The sequence below is a fragment of the Mirounga leonina genome, unplaced genomic scaffold (assembly GCF_011800145.1).
Source record: "Mirounga leonina isolate KUSES-001 unplaced genomic scaffold, KU_Mleo_1.0 Mir_200, whole genome shotgun sequence".
Lineage (NCBI taxonomy): Eukaryota > Metazoa > Chordata > Mammalia > Carnivora > Phocidae > Mirounga > Mirounga leonina.
In genome coordinates, this window is record NW_023270503.1 from 23,832,387 (window position 1) to 23,850,386 (window position 18,000).

General features: G+C 54.9%; 1 protein-coding gene across 9 annotated transcripts; it reads right to left on the minus strand.

Moving 5' to 3' along the window:
- NFE2L1 (nuclear factor, erythroid 2 like 1) lies at positions 1-15,973 on the minus strand. 9 transcript variants are annotated; one of them, XM_035026941.1, is made up of 7 exons: positions 15,836-15,973; positions 12,906-13,933; positions 8,039-8,254; positions 7,534-7,623; positions 7,153-7,311; positions 4,976-6,333; positions 2-1,539 (listed from the first exon to the last, which is right to left on the minus strand). In XM_035026941.1, exons 2-7 carry the CDS (start codon positions 13,413-13,415, stop codon positions 1,515-1,517), a joined length of 2,358 nt encoding a protein of 785 aa, XP_034882832.1. In that variant the 5' UTR covers positions 13,416-13,933; positions 15,836-15,973; the 3' UTR covers positions 2-1,514. The 9 variants fall into 9 exon arrangements, with proteins under 9 accessions (XP_034882834.1, XP_034882832.1, XP_034882830.1 ...); XM_035026939.1 differs by lacking the exon at positions 15,836-15,973 and adding an exon at positions 15,485-15,596; XM_035026938.1 differs by lacking the exon at positions 15,836-15,973 and adding an exon at positions 15,055-15,154.
- Positions 15,974-18,000: the final 2,027 nt, after the last annotated feature.

Here is an 18,000-nt window from a genome sequence, read left to right on the forward strand (position 1 = left end):
AGTCGCTTAACCAACTGAGCCACCCAGGCACCCCCCCCCGTAAGGATTTTTAAATCCTAGTTGACTTTGACCAATCCTGCCATTTATTGTTTGCATAGCCTCAGGTCAGACTGGGCAACTTTGGGGCCCAGCTGTGGGGCACTGGCTCATTGTTTAAATTACTGCTTCAGCTCCTAGCTGAGAACTGGAAGGATTAAGACAACTGAATTAGCCTGATTAAATTCGTGTTTAAAACAAAAGGCAGAGCACCAACTCCTTAGCCTTTTCCCTGCCTCCCCCAAGTATAAACTAGGTTTTGTTTCCTTGGTTGAGATGGCATCTGGAATTAAGTAACAAATACTATGCAGCCTATCCATTCTGCAGTTAAGACTGGAAAAGAACCAGCTTTAAGAACACACCTCTTTAGTGGGATCCCAAACTCCTCCAGACAATCTGTGCACTGGATTCTGTGTCTCAACTAATCGAGGCTGACATGAACTTTCAAAAGTCCTTGACAGAACAAGGAGTAGAACTCAAATCATGTGCTAAGTTCCATGTATATACCAAGTTCCCCCACACGTACGTTCTGCACTACGAAGTTCAGAACCAGAGGCAAGGAGGATGGCTGGCCTCTGTGGGAAAAGTGAAAGGTGAAAGGTTCTTGTTAGGCTGACAGAATGGCAAATTGAAGGTCTCTGAGTCCCTTTCATGTCCCAGACGGAGCAGTGATAACAAGGCTTAACCACTCATGATTATGAAGCACGTGGGTTTTGCTAGACCATTTCTACACCTGGTTGGGAAAATGACTTCCAGAGAGGCAGCCACCAGTCTGGTGCCTGTGATTGTCCGTGGACAGCGTCAGTGATGGAATGGACTTCTTGCTGGTAGCGCCATAAAACAAGTTAGCTGGAGCTGAAGCTGTAGGTCTAGGTCAGTGCCTCCTGGGTGAGGCAGGAGACGTGAAGGTGGTGGGGACGGTTTTTTTCCTACGAGGCACTTGTTTTTCCAGCTTTTGCCAAACAAACCTGAGAAGCAGCAAAGTCCGGCCTAGCTGGGGTTGTACGAGGGCCGAGGGCTGCCTGAGGAACGCAGGGCTCCATGGAAAGTACTCCCCATTCGCTGGCTGGCTGCTGCTGTTCAGCTTTCCCTGGTCGGGGCTGGAGTCCGCCATTAGAGGCCAGGTCTTGGTGACACTGAGCATTCTCAAGCTCACTACATCTCCCCTTAGTTCGGGATTTCTTCCATTTTTATGGACACTGAAATAACGAGCCCAGCCTCACTGGTGAGATCTGTGCAGGGCAGAGTTTGGAACAAGGGGTCTACTTCCAAATGCTAATGTGAATTAGGACGTGGGGAGAAATCGGCTTGAAGGGAGCCTACTGCTGCTGAAGTCAAGACAAAGCCAGGCTTCCGCCCCCACCCAAGCAGGTCACCTTGAAGTCTGGTGCTCAGTTAAGCCTGAGGCCTGCTCATCTCCCTGCCGAGTCTAGGACCTCTTCTCACTTGTCTGAGGTGTAGCGGCTCTTTGACGGGCTTTACTCGAGTCCTCGGATCTTCTTCCTGCCAGAAAAAGCCTTGAAGCTGGAGCACCCACTCCACCTGCCAGCAGCAAAAAGAGGTCAACCCCACAGCCGGTGCTGACCAACTTGGCCCAAAGCCCCAGCTAATCAGCGGGATCCTAGACAACTGTACGTCTCTCCATAAGGGGGCACGGGGGACGGGTGACAAAAATGTACTTTCTCAGAGCAGGGGCAGCACTAACAGGGTGAGGGAGGATTTTTTTTTTTACTCTTAAAAAACATTTAAATATGTTAGGTTAAAATTGCAAAGCAAGATTAAAGTTACAGCCTAATTGTGTACTTAAAAATACATACACATATTTCTAGAAGGGGTACAAAAACATGACTTTAACTGTCACAATTTATTCTTCTATATGTTTGTATTTTTTATCAGCATGAATTAAAGTTTTTCAAACTTAATTTTTTAGTCTTACTCGTTTTTCAAGAATCTTGCTTTTATCTGGCTTACGGACATAGCTAATTCCTAATTAGGAAAGAGCTCATCTGATGACACTTTCCAACTAGATGGGGGTTAAAAAAAAAAAAAAGTGTAAACTGAAACAAATAAATTGATGTTATGAATTCTATTCCATCCCTTGGGGTACTCCAGTAGGACTATGGGGCTAAGCCAGGTCACACAGTGGTAACACGGGAGGTTCCATTGTGGGGATCAACTGCTTCTGGTCCTAAACCTCGTCCAGTAATTTCACAGGCTGCCGGGTGAGCATTCATTCCTTAGCATTTGCTAGACACCTACCCCAGCCTGGGGTGGCAGCGCCAGCAAGCACCCAGCACCTGGAAGCCTCCAGCTCTTCGTAGGCTTGATATTAAAGCAGGTTTTCGGAGGGAGAACAGATTCTGTTCCCCTCAGCTGGGAGGCTTTCTGAGGCCTTAAGCCCCGGAGTCTGGCTTCTTGCTTCTCTAGTTCTGCGGCCCTGCTCTTACACTCAAGTACCGGGCGTGTGTCAGTCTCGTGGATTTCTCGGGTTTCTAGTCCCGGTCACTGCTCGGGCTTACTCTCCGATGCTCTGCAGCCCTTTGGCAGGTGGGGCCACCGGAGAAAGGACAGCACGCTCAAGATTAAAAATGCACTCTCTCAGGGCGCCTGGGTGGCTCAGTCGTTAAGCGTCTGCCTTCGGCTCAGGTCATGATCCCAGGGTCCTGGGATCGAGCCCCGCATCGGGCTCCCTGCTCGACCAGAAGCCTGCTTCTCCCTCTCCCACTCCCCCTGCTTGTGTTCCTGCTCTCGCTATGTCTCGGTCAAAAAAATAAATAAAATCTTAAAAAAAAAAAAAAGCACTCTCTCAGAGGTGCACAGACAAGGAGCTGGGCCAAGGGACAGCACCTCCACCTAGCCCAGTCCTATGAGAAAGGCCAAAAAGGATTCTGAATCCTTCCTCTCAGGATTCAACTAGCGAACCCTGTGAAGAGGTACCAACACCTGCTTGGACGGTTTAATACGGTACTTAAGACTTTTGTCTTTCTAAATTCCTGTCAACCTCCCCTTTCTCCATCCACCTTCCCAAGTGAGCTCTGGCTTAGCCACACGATGGCCAGTCCTCCCTTCCTGGGTCTTTTACTCAATTTAAATTAAAAGTAGGGAAAAACTGCACTTGAGAATGAATCATCCATTTTATTTTATTTTATTTTGTCATGTGCTCACAGCATCTCTCTTTCTCTCTCCTCTCCCTGGCAGGTCAGAGATAAATTAAAAATAAAATCTACAAGGAAAATAATTTATAAAAGCACTTCCCAGGCTCGTGCCTTCTATCCCTACTGCTCAGTCAGAACGCCCCCCAGTGGGGAGGAGAATCGGTCCATCTCTCCCCACAACTCACCCCTGCTAGTCTGGGCTGACTGTACTCCCGAGCCAGGCAGGGGTGGGGGCAGCAGTGGCAAACAGTTAAAAATAAAGACACTGTGGTCCTGGAACCATCTGGCCACCTTGGCGCTCCCCTCTCTGCCTCCCCCAGGCAGTCCTCCTGCTTGGGGCCTTTGCTAAACTGGGGGTGTAGAGAAGCAGCCTGTGGCCGAGAGCCTGGGGGGGTAGGTGCTCTCAAGCCCTCATTACATGCACTTCTCATTCTCCTAGAAAGAAACCCCACCCCCCCAAAAAAAAAGAAAAAGAAAAAGGCAAAGACAGACCTCGGGACAGAGGAGAAAAATCCCAAGTGTTCACACAGTTACACGGAGTCTTTATGGCAAAGAGAACATTTAGCAGCTTTGAATATTGGGGTATCTCCTTTTTACTCAACACAAGCATTCTAGACCCTATAAGTGAAACAGGGCTCAAGCCCTAAAAAAATCAAAGCGCAAGAAATTCTAAAAGGACTAGTTTGTTTTTGTTGCTGGGTTTTGTGGTTTTGTCCTCCAGTGACATGCCCAGTGGTTGGCAGGGGAGGCCTGAGGGAAGGGTCACTCCCCAGTGTTGTGCTGAATACTGCCTGGCTTCTCCACACGCCCTGCCTCAGAGCAGCCCCCCGAGGCCGCAGGCTCAGCACTGGGGGCGCAGCCGGCACCCCAGCTGCAGCAGAGCTCAGGCAGCGGGGAGGGGAGGGGCGGGGGCACACGGGGCGGGAAGAGAACAGCATTCGCATGCAGACTCTGATGGAAACGTGGGGACCTCAGCTGGGGGGGGTGGGGACCGGGCACAGAGAGAGATGGAATGGCCGGGCAGTGAGGGACATGCTTGGTGTTGGGGCTGCTGCAACACGGCACAGGGGCCTCGTGACCCTTTCCTGTCCCCTCTCCTTTTTTGACCCTAACCCCCCAAGCCAGTGTCGGGTCCCAGTGGCTCCGGTCCGAAGGAGAACATCACAGGACACATCCAAGAGCTCCCCTCTCAGGGCTGCCACAGGGCAGGAGCTGAAAGACCCACGAAGCCCCTCCCAGATCCCACCTTGTGTTCCACCCTCCCCGGGGGTGAAGTGGGGTTTACTCGTGCCTAGGGCCTAGTCCCACCTGAAACCTGCCGCCTGGTATCCTGGCCAGAGCCAACCTTAACCTGCCCTTTGATTTTCTTCCCGCTTTGATTTTTTTGGGTTTTTTTTATCCCTCTTCCTTCCTTCCTTCCTTCCTTCGTTCCTTACTTGCTTCCAGGAATGAGACTTTCTACGACTTTCCTCTCACTAGATCCCCCCTCTTTACCCTTGGTCGGCCTCCAGCACCACCCCTTCTCTCAGAGGAAACAGTAGGGGTGAGGACCCTGTCCACCCAAACGGTCTGGCTGCTTCCGCCACCCCCCCACGGGGGGAAGCTGAGCCAGACAGCGCCTGCGCCCTCCTCTTCCTGTCCACTGACCCGCAGTTCATCCCATCTGAGAAGATCTATTGGATAAGAAGGCATTCAAGTCCCCACTGTAGGTCCAGGTCCAGGCCCAGCCCTTCTCCAGTTTCCATCCCGGTGAGCGTCAACCCCCCTTTCCTCCCCAGGCTCACTTTCTTCGGTCCTTTGGCTTCCTCTCCTGTCGCCGGGCCTGCTGGTCGGCCAGGGTGCGGGGGATGAGGAGGACACTACCATCCCCGGCATACTGGAGTGCGTACTGACTGGGCGAGTAGGGTCGCCCATTCTCATCCCGCAGCCGCCCAAACACCTCCTGGTACAGGCTCTGGACCTTCTGCTTCATCTGCCGCAGGGACCGGAGGAACTCCACCTTCTCCCGCAGCAGCCGGGCTTTATCGCGCTGCAGGTCCTCCACGTCCCGCTCCAGGTTCAGGATGGTGTCCAGCTTGCGCTTGCGGCAGTTCTGCGCCGCCATCTTGTTCTTGCCCCGGCGCCGGATGTCGCGGATGAGGCTCAGCTGGGCCTCGCTCAGCTGGTATTTGGACAGCAGCTCATTGAACTCCTCCACTGGCAGGTTGATGATTTTGTCATTGGTGAAGGGGATCTTCATGGCTCGGGCTCGATGCTCATCCCGGCTCATCTGCTTGTCTAGGAAGTCGGCCTGCTTCTCCTTGCTGCCTTTCTTGAGGGCGCTGGGCGGTGGCAGGTCAGCAGAGTCGAGGGCACTGGGCGCCATGTTGTATGTGTGGTTGTGGCCCACGTGCTCTAAGTAGGGCAGGCAGGAGAGCTGGGACGGATCCTGGTAGCTCATGCGGCAGAACTTGGAATACTCGGGCTGGTAACCCACAGCGCCCTCGGCCTCTTCCAGATCCAGGGTCTCCGAGTCAGAGCTGTAGCCAACAGCACCTTCCTCAGAAAAGGAGGAAGAAGCTGAAGAGGAAGCAGAGGAAGAGGACGACGAGGAGGAGGACGAGGAGGAGGACGAGGAGGAAGAAGAGCTGCCTTCGGAGCTGCTCAGAGAGGAAGGGCTATGGCTGGAGTCCAAGGAGAGGCCTGAGTCCGAGTCAAACTCCTCTTCAAGCTGGGAGGCCTGCACGGGGTTGAAGCCCTCTTCGATGGCCAGGTCCATCAGGCTGATCTCGTCCAGCATGGCTTCGTCTAACAGGCCCCCCAGTGGGTCGGGCAGCTCAGGGCCTGCCGTGTCGTTGGCCGAGCCGTTGAGCTGGGGTGGAAAGAAGAGGCCCGCCAGGTTGGTGGAGCCAAAGGTGGAGTGGAGGCTGGTGGAATTGCTGGGGACCAGCGGGAGCAGCGTGGAGCTGCTGGCCACAGGGAGGCTCTCCACCTCGGGACTGAAGAGTGAGAAGTCCTGGCTGCAGCCCCCCAGGGACGCCTGATGCAGGCTGACATTCTGATTGATGGGAGTGTTGGGGGCAAGGCTGTAGTTGGTGCTCAGGGGGTCTCCAGGAGGGGCACTGTACAGGATCTCACTCGTTGAAGTGTTCACCTCCATGGCCTGGCAGGGGAGAAGAGCGTCACCGTTCACTCTGAGCAGACTCCCTCCCCGAGGCTGGCGGGGGGCTCCCGCCAACAGGCACCCAACACAGGCACAGCTGAGCGGGTGGAAAGGCAAGAGACTGGAATCCAGAGTCCAGGGTCCACTCCTGGCCCTGCTCGATCCACCAGACCTACCAGGCCTGGCAGAGATGGGTCCTCCCTGTAGACCCCACCCCAATGCAGGGCTGACCAGTTCCCAGCTGTGTTTGGACAGACTCCCCCACCTTGGAGGGAAAGGAAAAAAAGGAAACACCCAACAAGGGCTACCTCTCCTCAGTGTAAAATCTGCACAGCGAAAGGAACACCCAGCCTTGCAGGGAGAAAACCTAGCTGTACCACTTTGCTGTGTGACCAAGGGCACAGCACTTAACCTCTCTGAGCTCCAATTTCCTCACCTTTAAAATAACAAAGGGCGGACTAGGTGACTGTAAGGGGCAGGGGGGCTGGCGCCGGGGCTGCCAACGCCCCGCACGAATGGCCGGTGCTAAAGCTGGAGCATTTGGTCAACTGAGTATCTACCTAAAGGGAAGGAAGAAGGCATACCTAGGGGACAGTCCTGTTTTAGAAGGCTTAGCCCTGGGCTTCTAACCCAAACCCCACTGCTGACTGCACCCCCTACCCCAAGGAGACACCCGGACAATGGCCTCTGTGTCCCCACTTTCCTATGGATCAGAGAAGTGCTCCGTTCTCTTCCCAGCGGGGAAAAAGCAGCGAATGCGAACACCCCCACCCCCACCCCCGGTCCGAGAACACCGGGTCCTGCTCTGGCTAATCCTACCTGCATTTCCATGATGGACATGAGGTCTTGCCACTGCTGCTCCAGATCGAATGGCGACTCCGTCCCCGTCAGGAGAGGAGACAAGAGGTGGTTCTGAAGACCTGGGGGCTCACTCTCACTAGGCACTGCTTCTGTTATGCTGGAAACGTCTGCTGGAAACTAGGGCAAAACACAAGAGGCTTTAACGGGGGGAGGCAAGACCACCGTCGCATTCCCCCCAGAGACTGCCAGCTGAGGTTCTGTCTCTTCCTTCCTCTGAATTCAGCCCCGCAGCCAGGAGCAGGCCACACCGGGTGCTGGCCCCTTGGGCAGCCGCACGGGGGCCCACGGCGTGCAGGCTGCCCTGCTGGCTTGGTGGGCTCTCCCTGGAGTCCTGCTCACCTCAGCATTCTCCCCAAAGGGGCAGGTGGCCTCCAGCAGCCTAAGGCACTCTTCCAGGGACAGGGCCGTCTGGTCCTCCCCACCAGGCACCTGTGGCAACAGCAACCGTAAGTCTGACTGACCTGGGCCTTGGCTGCCTGCGGGCCAAAGCCTCTTCCCCAGCCCTTCCAAGGGGGAAGCTGAAGGAGGGCGGCAAGGGCTACAGGCCCACACTCTCCCTCTGTGCCCGGGCTGATGGCTGGCCCTGCGTCCCAACCTCCAGGAAAGAGCAGAGGGAAAGTGGAAGAGTCCTGACGCAAACAGGAAGCTGCTAGATGCCTTGCCTCCTCTGTGCTGTTCGTTACCAAGGCCTGGCCCCTCTGCTTCTGTTGCTCATCCACTCCCCGTTCCTCAGCCCAAGTGACTTAAGAGACCCCAACCCAAAAGATACATTCGGGTTCATCCCACAGACAGAAGCGGCCTTCTCTAAGGAGAAGTTTCTGGAAGTGGGCAGAGGTGGGGGTACCTGTGCAGGGAAGCTCTCCCCAGTTTCTCCATCCACTAGCAGGTTTCGCGCCAGAGCTTCTGCACCCTCGCCTGACCAGGTGTCGTCCTGCTCCGCTCCATCTCGCAGGTCCTTATCCACATCCTGCTCCTTCTGGCGATGACTATAGTCAAAAATCTCACGCCCAGCCCCCAGGTCAATATCCTGTCGCCAAAGGATGTCAATCAGATCTATGTCCTGAAAGACAGATCACCGTGACTTTAGCTCTCAGATCCAGGGGCCTTTCCTAGCGTCACTCCAATTAGTCCTGGGAGTGGGAGGCAGCTCTCCCAGCCTCTGTCTCCTCCATACCAACAAGGCTTCATTCATCCATTTCCAGATACCAGCCTCCAAAAAATAAAAAAACAAAACAAAACAAAAAAAAACACAAGAGCTAGCAAAAATTACCAGCATAATCAACCCCATACAAGCCTGTGGGCTTAGGACCAGAGACACAGCCAGGCCAAAAGGCAGGGCCACCTCACCGCTACACAAGAAAGAAGGGGGAAGCAGGAGACACTTCTCATTCTGGGAATGAGAATCCCTTCAAACTTGGGTTTGTAGGATGCTGGCCAGGCCAGGCAAGGGCGAACTGTCATGCAGAATTGCTTCGTGGTGGCCAGGCTTGCATCAGCCTCTGGTGCCATTTCATTTGCATAAAGGGGTGGGGTGGGCCAGAGAGGAAAATCCCTGCATTTGCAACCACCTGCTGCACCCGATGGCAACTGACGGGCTGCCTCCAGCCCTGCCTAGAGCCGGTCCCCCTCCCTGGCTGAGGCCAAGAGTAAGGCCGGACACCCAAAGCCCAGGCTCACCTCAAGGTCCATCCCTGCCAGAATTCCCACTCTCAGCTGATGCTAGCAGGCTGCCTCTGTCCCAGGAGAGCCGCAGGCAGTCAGATGATCCTCACTGGGCACCCCACCCCTGCCAAGGCCCCGGTGTCCCCTCACGCCAGCACTCTCACTCCCTTCCTCACCACACCCCAGGACTCACTGGCGCTCCGTCAGTCAACCCACTCAAGGACATGGGCCCCATCACCGCTCAGCCACAACTGCCACCTCAGGGACCAAAATTCCTCCTTCCCACTCTACCCTGGTGGCTCCTGATCAGTTCCTGCACCGACTGCCACCCCCAGAGCCACGAGCATAGAACCCCAATAAATAGGAGCCATTTGGGCTTCCTACACATGCCATCCCCCTGTGGCTGAAGAAACCCTGAACTCTTGCCTTCCATTCAGAGGTTCAAAAAGCGCTTTCCAGAAAGCAATATCCTTACATGAGACCCACCTCCCCAGCCCTGACCAGGTACCCCTTTCCCACCGTAACCCTCCCAAATCCCAAGACCTCCCAGGTGTACCTCTCCCTTCAGTCTCCCCACATACACCAACCTGAACAGAAGCCCTGGACCCAGGAGCAGAGGGGGGCTGGGCCACCCGGTGCCCAGCCAGCAAAGAGTTAAGGGGCCGGCTCCCTTTGGCATGGCCCCCACCACTGTGAGAGCTGCGGTCCAGGCGGGTCATGGTCTGCGAGAAGAGCCCCAGGGCAGCTGGTGCCGGGAAGCCGGGCAGGGGGCTGCAAGGAGCTCTTGGCTTGCAGGGAGCACACCAGGCTGGAAGGGTGGCCCCTTGCTAGCTCCGAGGGGCCCGAGGAGGGTGCCCCGCCCGTGCTGCTGCCTGGGCGGCCCAGCCCAGCCCCCTTCCTCCATCCTCGAGCAGCCCCCTCCCACCTCACAACCCCAGTTCCACTCAGGCACCCGGCAGCCCCCACCCTGAGCTCACCGCAGAGGCTGCAGTGAGATGGGACTCCCACCCCATGCTCCGTGCTCAAGCTGCAGAGGAGAGCCAGCTCCCTCCAGGGCCTAGCCTCCCGCTCCTCCCTCTCTCCCCCTCCCCACGCCCCCCAAACTTGTTACCTAGGCTGCAGCAAGGAGCCAATCCCCTCCCCCTCCCACCCCGCAGGTCACTGCTGAGGCTGCGGAGAGCCAATCCCCTCCCCCAGGTCAGCAGCTGGGCTGCGGAAAGAGCCAATCCCCTCCCACTGTCGTTACCTAGGCTGCGACGAGAGCCAATCTCCTCCCCCAAGTCTCCGCTGGAGATGCGGAAGGAGCCAATCCCCTCCCACCGCCTGTTACCTAGCTGCAGCCGGGAGCCAATCTCTGCACCAGGGCAGCTGGAGAAGCTGCCGCAAGGAACCAGCCCATCCCTGGGCCGCCTCCGTCTCCTCAAGGAGACGCACCCAGGGGCGGGCAGCCCCACCCAGCCCAGTCAGCCAGCCGGGGTGGCGCAGTGAGAGAGCCCTGGGGGGGGGGGTGCCACTCTCCCTCCTGTCGCATCCTGCTTCCCCAGCCCACTCAGGACTGGGCAGAAACCACTCCCGCAGATTCTCAGGGAATCTAGTTCTTCCCTGGAAGTGGAAGGAGTTTTCCTGTTCCTCAGCAGGGCTGCGGCCGCTCGTCCTGAAGCCCACGGATCGCAAGCTGAGGCAGGGCCTGCTGAGAGCCAGGGACCCCAGGCCAGAGGAGAGGAAGGAGTGCCGGCCAGGCCTCGCCCCAGGCAGAAGGGAGCCTCGGGCCTGAAGGCCAACCCTGAAAGAGCCGGACACGTGCGCCACGCTCCCTCTTCACTCCAGCTTCGTTCAAGAGCTTCTCCCCCCGGACCCCTGGTCCCCATCTCTAACACCAGGAAAACGCCACCCACAGAATCGGGAGCACAGTTCCAACGTCCAACCTCACTGCTGCACCCCTCGAGCCTAAGGTCAGGTGAGGGACAGTATGTTCCCCTTGGTCACAGAATGCTCCTCGCCGGGAGAGAGTTGTACACAAGCCACCCCCTGCTCTGGGCAGAGTGCCAGCCTCCAGGGGAATCCTATCCCCGACAAGGGCCTGGGCTAGGGCTGCCCATCGAACCGACCTGGCAGCGGGGGCGTGCTGCCACCCGGGGGGGAGAATACCAGCTCCAGCAGTGCCTGTCACATGCTCTGGACCTGGGTATTTTTATCCCTGAGTTGCTGAGGAAATGTTGTTCTAGACACGTAATAATCCTCCCTTCCCCCACACCCAGCCTAGAGCCCTAATGCTGACCCACCCCAACCCCCAAAGAGAGCAGAGAAGGCCTGGGGTCAGGGACAGCACAACCTTCATGAAGGCCAAGAAATGGAAGAAAGCAGGGTCAAAGTCTCATCCCATTCTGCCCCAACCCATCCAACCATATCCAAACTTCCCACCCCATCCCAGGAGAGCTCCCAACAGGAAGAGGAACGGAGCTTCACCTGCAGAGTTCCCAGGAGCAAGCCCAGTTACACACCCCACCCCCTGGGGAGCTGCATCAGGGCAGAAGGACGGAAGAGGAAGCTGGGAGACATACTTCTTCAGACCACAGTGCCGAGACTGAAGCCCATTTGAAGGAAAAGGACAGAGGAAGCAGAAAAAAGGCAAAGTTCCCAGTGGCACTGGGAGAATCTAAGAACTGAGGCACTGTAAGGTAAGGAATGCTCACAGCTCCCGTGCTCAGATAATTCTAGTCTCTCTCAAAGCAGACCCAGCGAGGCAGCTGAGCAGAGAGCAGCCCTGGCACCACAGACGTGTGCGGCCAGATCCATCTGACCTCCGGGGGCCGTCCTGTGCTTTTTAGTAAGTTTTGCAGCATCCCTGGCTTCTCCCCACCAATGGCACCTCTTCCAGTTGTGACAACCAATACTGTCTCTAGACATGGCCATCTATCCCCTGGATGGGCCAAATCGTCCCCAGTTGAACACCACTGGCCAGAGAAAGCCACAAGCTCTGACAGCCACTAACATTCAAAGAAATGAGCTCAGAAACAGGCTCAAATGCAGGACAGGAGGCAAAACCTGGTCTGACTGGTGGGCAGAAAAAGAGCCAAGATCTGCAGCCCCTGTAAAACTTTTTACATACCTACCCCCCCTCCCCAAGACTCAGCTCTGGGAAACCCAGCCCAGTGCAATCCAGCCTTAGCCTTCCCTTTCCTAATGGCCAGGAGAGTGCAGCAGGCCTTTTCTCAAGCTCCTTAAGGCCGAGTGGCAAGCCCAGGCCAAACACAGAGCTCAAAGTGGTTTTATCATCATGCTGGTGAGGTGGGAGCAGCAGGAACCATTCACATTGTTAAAGGCTTTCTGTTCTGCCCAGAACAGTGTATCAGCCACGTGTCAGGAGCTACGGATCTCTGACAGCTCAGAGCAAGCTGACTTAAGCAGCAGAATGCAGTTTCTCTTCTAGCTCCTAGCCCTCTTCTCCCTACTCCCTGCAGCAGGCCTTTAGCAAGGAATGGAAGCCTTGGCCCTCTTCTGGCCAAGAATAACTATCTAAATCTACCCCTTGGCTCAGGCCCAGGAGAGCCGACTTATCAAGGACCTTACAACAACAGGCCCGACCACAAAGGAGGAGAACTTCAGGATATGCATGTGTGTTTTGACGTGGGGGGAGGTACAAGGCAAGAGTCCACAAAGTATTTGTGTCTTAGCAACAAATACACACCGCACCAAAGCCCATCACAACACCACTCCCTCCCCCACTCTGGGGCCTCCAGCAGTCATGTTGAAATCCAAGCAGTAAACATGCTGGCATGTTCTAGGAACCTCCCACTGCCCTGACGGTACATTTAGAGGTGGGTCAATGGTTCAACGCAAGGAAATGCTCCCAGCCCCCAATCCTGGTCAGACAATTCAGCTCATTCCTGTCAAAGAACAATGCCTGAGACCCCCACCCCCTAAACCACTCTAGTTCTTTACAGGAGTTAGTACTATGACCTCGCCCCTTCAGGACCAGGACCAGAACCAGCCCCCGCCCCCCCGAAACCCCAAGCCCTTCTCACCCACCCCGACGTGTGGTCACTAACCTCTTTGGTTAGGTCTCCACTGACTGGAGGGGCTACAGCTCCCAAATCCTCCAAATCTTCACTGAATCCCTGCTCCGTTTCGCTTTCTCGCACCCCGTTGTCTGGGCCTGTCACATCCTGGAGGCCACTGGAACTCTCGAGGGTGAGGCCTGAGCTGGGCTGGCTGCCAGAGACAGACCCCTCTGGATCCCGGTGGACCAGCCAGGCGTTTACCTCAGTGGTCGGCACCTGGAACCTGTCCAGGGCCCTCACCTGACTGAGGAGCCGCCGGGCAGTGAAGTAATTGTCCAGGTCTATGCTCTTGGGGTGGATACCATAGCCATCCAAGGTATTCCTCAGGTTGTGGAACTGGGTCTGAGTATAGGCAGAACTGGGCCCCAGAATGATCTCCCGGAGCGGGGGAAGCTGTGAGGTCAGGTAAGTATCCACGTCCACCCGCACCCCAATCAAACTCAGCAGAATGGTGAACTGGAGGAGTCCTTCCGTTAAGTATTTCTTCAGAGAAAGCATTGCTGAAGGACCAGAATGTTTATGCTTTTTGGTTTTTAAATCTTCCAAAAGACAAATCAAGGCCACTGCTCTGCTGCTCCAGCCAGCAAGTTACCCTCCTCAGTGCCAAACCCTGTATCCCACCCTGGCAGAACACAGGGGCTGAGCTCCCGGATGGCCTCAGAGGAAAGCACACCCTGTGAAGCCAAGGCCACTCTCCAGACCACATTCACTTTTCCCTTCTCAGCACCTCACCTCAGCATGTACAACTGTTGCTAACCCAGTCCAGGCCCTCAGGGCCCACGTGACTTACTGTCTCCACAGTCCACATACAGTCACTTCCTCACTCACATTAGTTGTCCTCTCTGTAGTTTCCACTGCAGACTGTTCTCAGGAACAGCTGATGGGTTGGTTTTGTTTTTTGTTTTTTTTTTCCTTCTCCCTAAGGTTTATTTTCTTTGGCTGGAGCTACAAGCCTTTTGTCTTGGGTCAGAGTGTCCCGCCTCCTCCACACTTACCAGGGGGGTTTCCAGAGAAACCTGAAATGGGAATCACAAGAGCAACAGGATAAGATTCCAGAATTTTCACACCATGATCAAGGCAGAAGGCAGGAAAGACGTTCAAATTCCACTTTCATATTTTATTGAAAACTAAGTCAATTATTTTACTCCTAAAGAAATAAAAACCAAAAATCTGTTATAGGCAGAACAACTACGAAAGGAAAATATTGCTCACAAAGGATCCCTGTTTCTGGATACTAAATTTGTAATACCCTAAAAGGTAGCTTGTTTTGGATAAGCAGATAATGCCCGGGGCATCCAAAATATTTTACATGTTGTCTGATTTACCAACCCTCCCCCACCCCATCCACACACTACCCAGCTTCTATTTTTAGCATGAGAAGCCCATTTCCTAACTTAAAGAAAAGTTGTATCCTCCATCTCTCAAGAGAAAACTGCCTACAATCCCTGTCCTTTCCCATTTTAAAGGGAAGGGAGAAACTATTAATGGGAGAAGGGTGTAAAAGGATATGAGGACGCGTTCAGGACACCACCTCACGAAACAATAATGCCTTTTGTTTTCCCAACTTTAAAATATGATTTCCCCTTCCTATCTCTCACATTAAAAGGGGGAAGGAGGGCTGAGAGGGCTTGGGGGGGGGGCGGGGAGCACTGAAGCAGGAGGATTATTCGACCCAGAATTTGCAATAGGCAGGTTTTATTTTCATTCATATGACCTTCTGAGCCTAAGCAGAAGGATAAGGCCAAGTTCTCAACCTAGATAGCCAACTGGGGAGGGAGTAAACCTGCCTTTCAGTTTCTGGTCTCTACTTTTGAGCTTCCATTAACCTCACAGACCAAAACATAACTCTCCTCTTCACTGTTGTGACCCACCTACCAACTTCATCCTAAAGGGGAAGAGTGACACACGGACGGACGGACGGACGGACACACACACACACACACACACCTTATTTGGTTAAAGTAAACACAACTGCGACTCAGAATTCCTGCTTACACTACCCTCCCGTTCTCACGCCAATTTATTACTAAAACCTCCCAAGAGACATTTAAGTTCCAGAAACCGGACAAGGCCCCTTAAAGACGGAGTAAGGCCAGAGGCCTCTGGTCTGAGCCCGGTCCCACCCCGCCCCGGATACCCGAGTCCGGCCGGGACCAAGTCGCCATGCCCGCTGTCGGCGCCTCGGCTTCTAGCCTTCTGGGGCAACAGCGAACAAGTGCGACTCGGCGGCCTTGACCCACCCTCACAGCCAAACCCCACCCCGCCCTCCGTCCCGATGGCCCCACCCCGCTTCAGGCCTGGGCCTCACACCACGCCTTCTCGCGCCCTCAGCCCTCCCCAGTCCAACCCACCCCGGAGCTAGCTTTCTCCACGGCCTCGCGGCCCCTCCCTGCCAAGCCCAGGCTCGGGCTCGGGCCCGACGCGAACCCCGCTCGCCCGCCCGTTCCCGCCTCCAGCCTCCTGCCCCTGGGCTCCACCCCGCCGCCCTTCACCCCACAAGCCTCGTTCCCGCGGCGCTGCGCCCACCACCACCCCCCCCACGTCGGGGAAAGGAATATGCCGGATACCCGCTGCAGAGCTCGGCGTCCGCCGCTGCCGCCACAGCAGGCCCTCAGCCCGAGTCCCGGCCTTGCCGCCGCCACCGCCGGCCGGCCTAGAGCTCCCCAGCCTCCGCTTCCCTCCCCGCCCCCTCCTTCCACCTCCCACCTCATTCGGAAGCCCGCCCTCCGCGTCCTTCCTAGGACCACGTTTCTCCAATCAACGAGCCGAAACTGCGGCCGTCGCCGGATGTCATTTTGATTGACAGCCGAAAGAGCCCAATGGCTGAGTGTGCCTCCTCCTCCCTCTCCCGATTTCCCAAGACTGACATGGCCCACAGCCCAGTGGGCGCATAGACCCGCCCCGCGGCGTGGGCTCACCAGTAAGTGGGGCGAAGGCCCTACGGCCCGGCATTCTGGCCCCTCCGCGGTGCGTCGGTCGCCCAAGGTATTTCAGGCGGGGCGCGGAGTAAAGTGTGCAAGCTAAGCGCTACCAGTGCATTTTCCAGCTCGGGGATAAGGGCTTAGGGCTGAGGGTGAGAGGTGGTATAGCTGCCGGAGCGCGGAGTTCTCCCCCGCCCCGAAGGTTCCCACGGTGACTTGCAAAAGCCCAGTAAGACCCGAGGGGGCCGAGGCGGGACCCAGAGTATTTCCCGCGGTGGCGACGCTCGAGCCGCCATATTGGGTGCTGGCAGCGGAAGCCGCTGTCGCCGCTTCCGCTCTGTGCAGGCCGTGGCTCGCGCCAGTCAGGGACGGTTACGTCGCGGGAATGGCCCAGCGGTCGGGTTGCCACCACAGTGGTGGGACATTGGCGGTGTGGGGGGATGTGGCATAATTGAGTTTTCTCGTGATAGGAACATCCCGTAGAGCTACCCTTCCCCGTCTAGTACCCTCCCAACCCCCGCCCAGACTACCACCGAGTTTAGTCTTGCCTTTCAGGAACTTCCCTCGATTTCAGGTGCTGGCCAGTCTCACCTAGCCAACGTCTTTGTGATTTTCGAACATTGCTTTATTATCCCCAGCCTCTCTTGGGGGAGCTTGTTAAACCTGCAAATTCTGAGGCCTCACTCCAGAGATCGCGATTCACTTAACCCTGGGGTGGCGGCCTGATAACCTGCCTGCTTAGTAATGACTCCTGTAGTTTTAACACAGTTGATCCCAAGACCACCTTTAGGCAATCACTAAGTTGAAGTTCATAGTACTTTGTTCCCAGCTGTGGGAAAAAGAGACATCAACTCAAATTCTTGACTCCCAGGAAGATCCTCGTTATCTAGTGGGTGAAATCACTGGTCCTGGTACAACTAAGGACAAGACAAACTGCCAACTCTTCAGATAACATGCAGTCCTCACGTGTTTGGAGAGTTGGGAGGCTTAATTTGGGGTGGTTCACAGATTATAAAGCACTTTGAAAATTCATACAGAAAGTGCACCAGCGTCTGGTCATTGAATCCTTAACAAACTGCAAGGTAGTTGTGCATTTCAAAGACTGATTCAGGGGGCGCCTGGGTGGCTCGGTCGGTTAAGCAGCTGCCTTCGGCTCAGGTCATGATACCAGGGTCCTGGGATCGAGCCCCGCATTGGGCTCCCTGCTCAGTGGGGAGCCTGCTTCTCCCACTCCCTCTCCCTCTGTCTGCCACTCTACCTACTTACACTCTCTCTCTATCTCTGTTAAATAAATAAATAAAAGCTTTAAAAAAAAAACAAAGACTGATTCAGAGAGCACATGTTTTACTTACTCGTTTTACTATTTAGCTTCTAGTAAATGCTAGAATATAAACTCCATGAGGACTGGAATTCTGTGCATTAACTGTTGAGTCCTCAAAACCTGGAACAGTGCCAGGAGCAAAGTAGACAATAAATACTGAATAGTTGAAGGAGAACTCCAGCAGGCAGGTCTGTGATTAGAAGTTCCTGCTAAAAGCAGAAATTAATATGTGGAAGAGATGTGGTTTTGAGGGATATGGCATGTTACCAAGGAAATGGGAGACCATTCGGACCCTGAATTAATAAGACCATGAAGGGCAATACTCCTGTTGGATAAGAAAAGAGGAGAAATTGAGGTGTGCTTTGTTAACTCTAAAAATATACCAACGGGGTTGAGAAGAATGTATAAAAACCATAGAACTGAAAGATACCAAAGCTAGACTAAAGTTGTGGGGCTTAAATACAAGACTTTGGAGAAAATAGGAGAGTGTCGTTTGTTTGACCCAGCAAATACAGAACAATTTTAAACCTTGACACAGTTTAAAAAAAAAAAAAACAAAAAAACTGGGCGAGCCTCTAATCTAGGGGAAACTTTAGCACCAACAAAACTGATGTTTTAGACAGGTCCACTTGTATTTTCCAAGTTCCTTTTGAGCTGCATAGCAGGGTACCAGGTGCCTGGGATAAGAAAGAAAGTCCTGGGGCGCCTGGGTGGCTCAGTCGGTTAAGCGTCTGCCTTCGGCTCAGGTCATGATCCCAGGGTCCTGCGATGGAGCCCTGCATTGGGCTCCCCACTCAGCAGGGAGTCTGCTTCTCTCTCTCCCTTTGCACCTCCTCCCCGC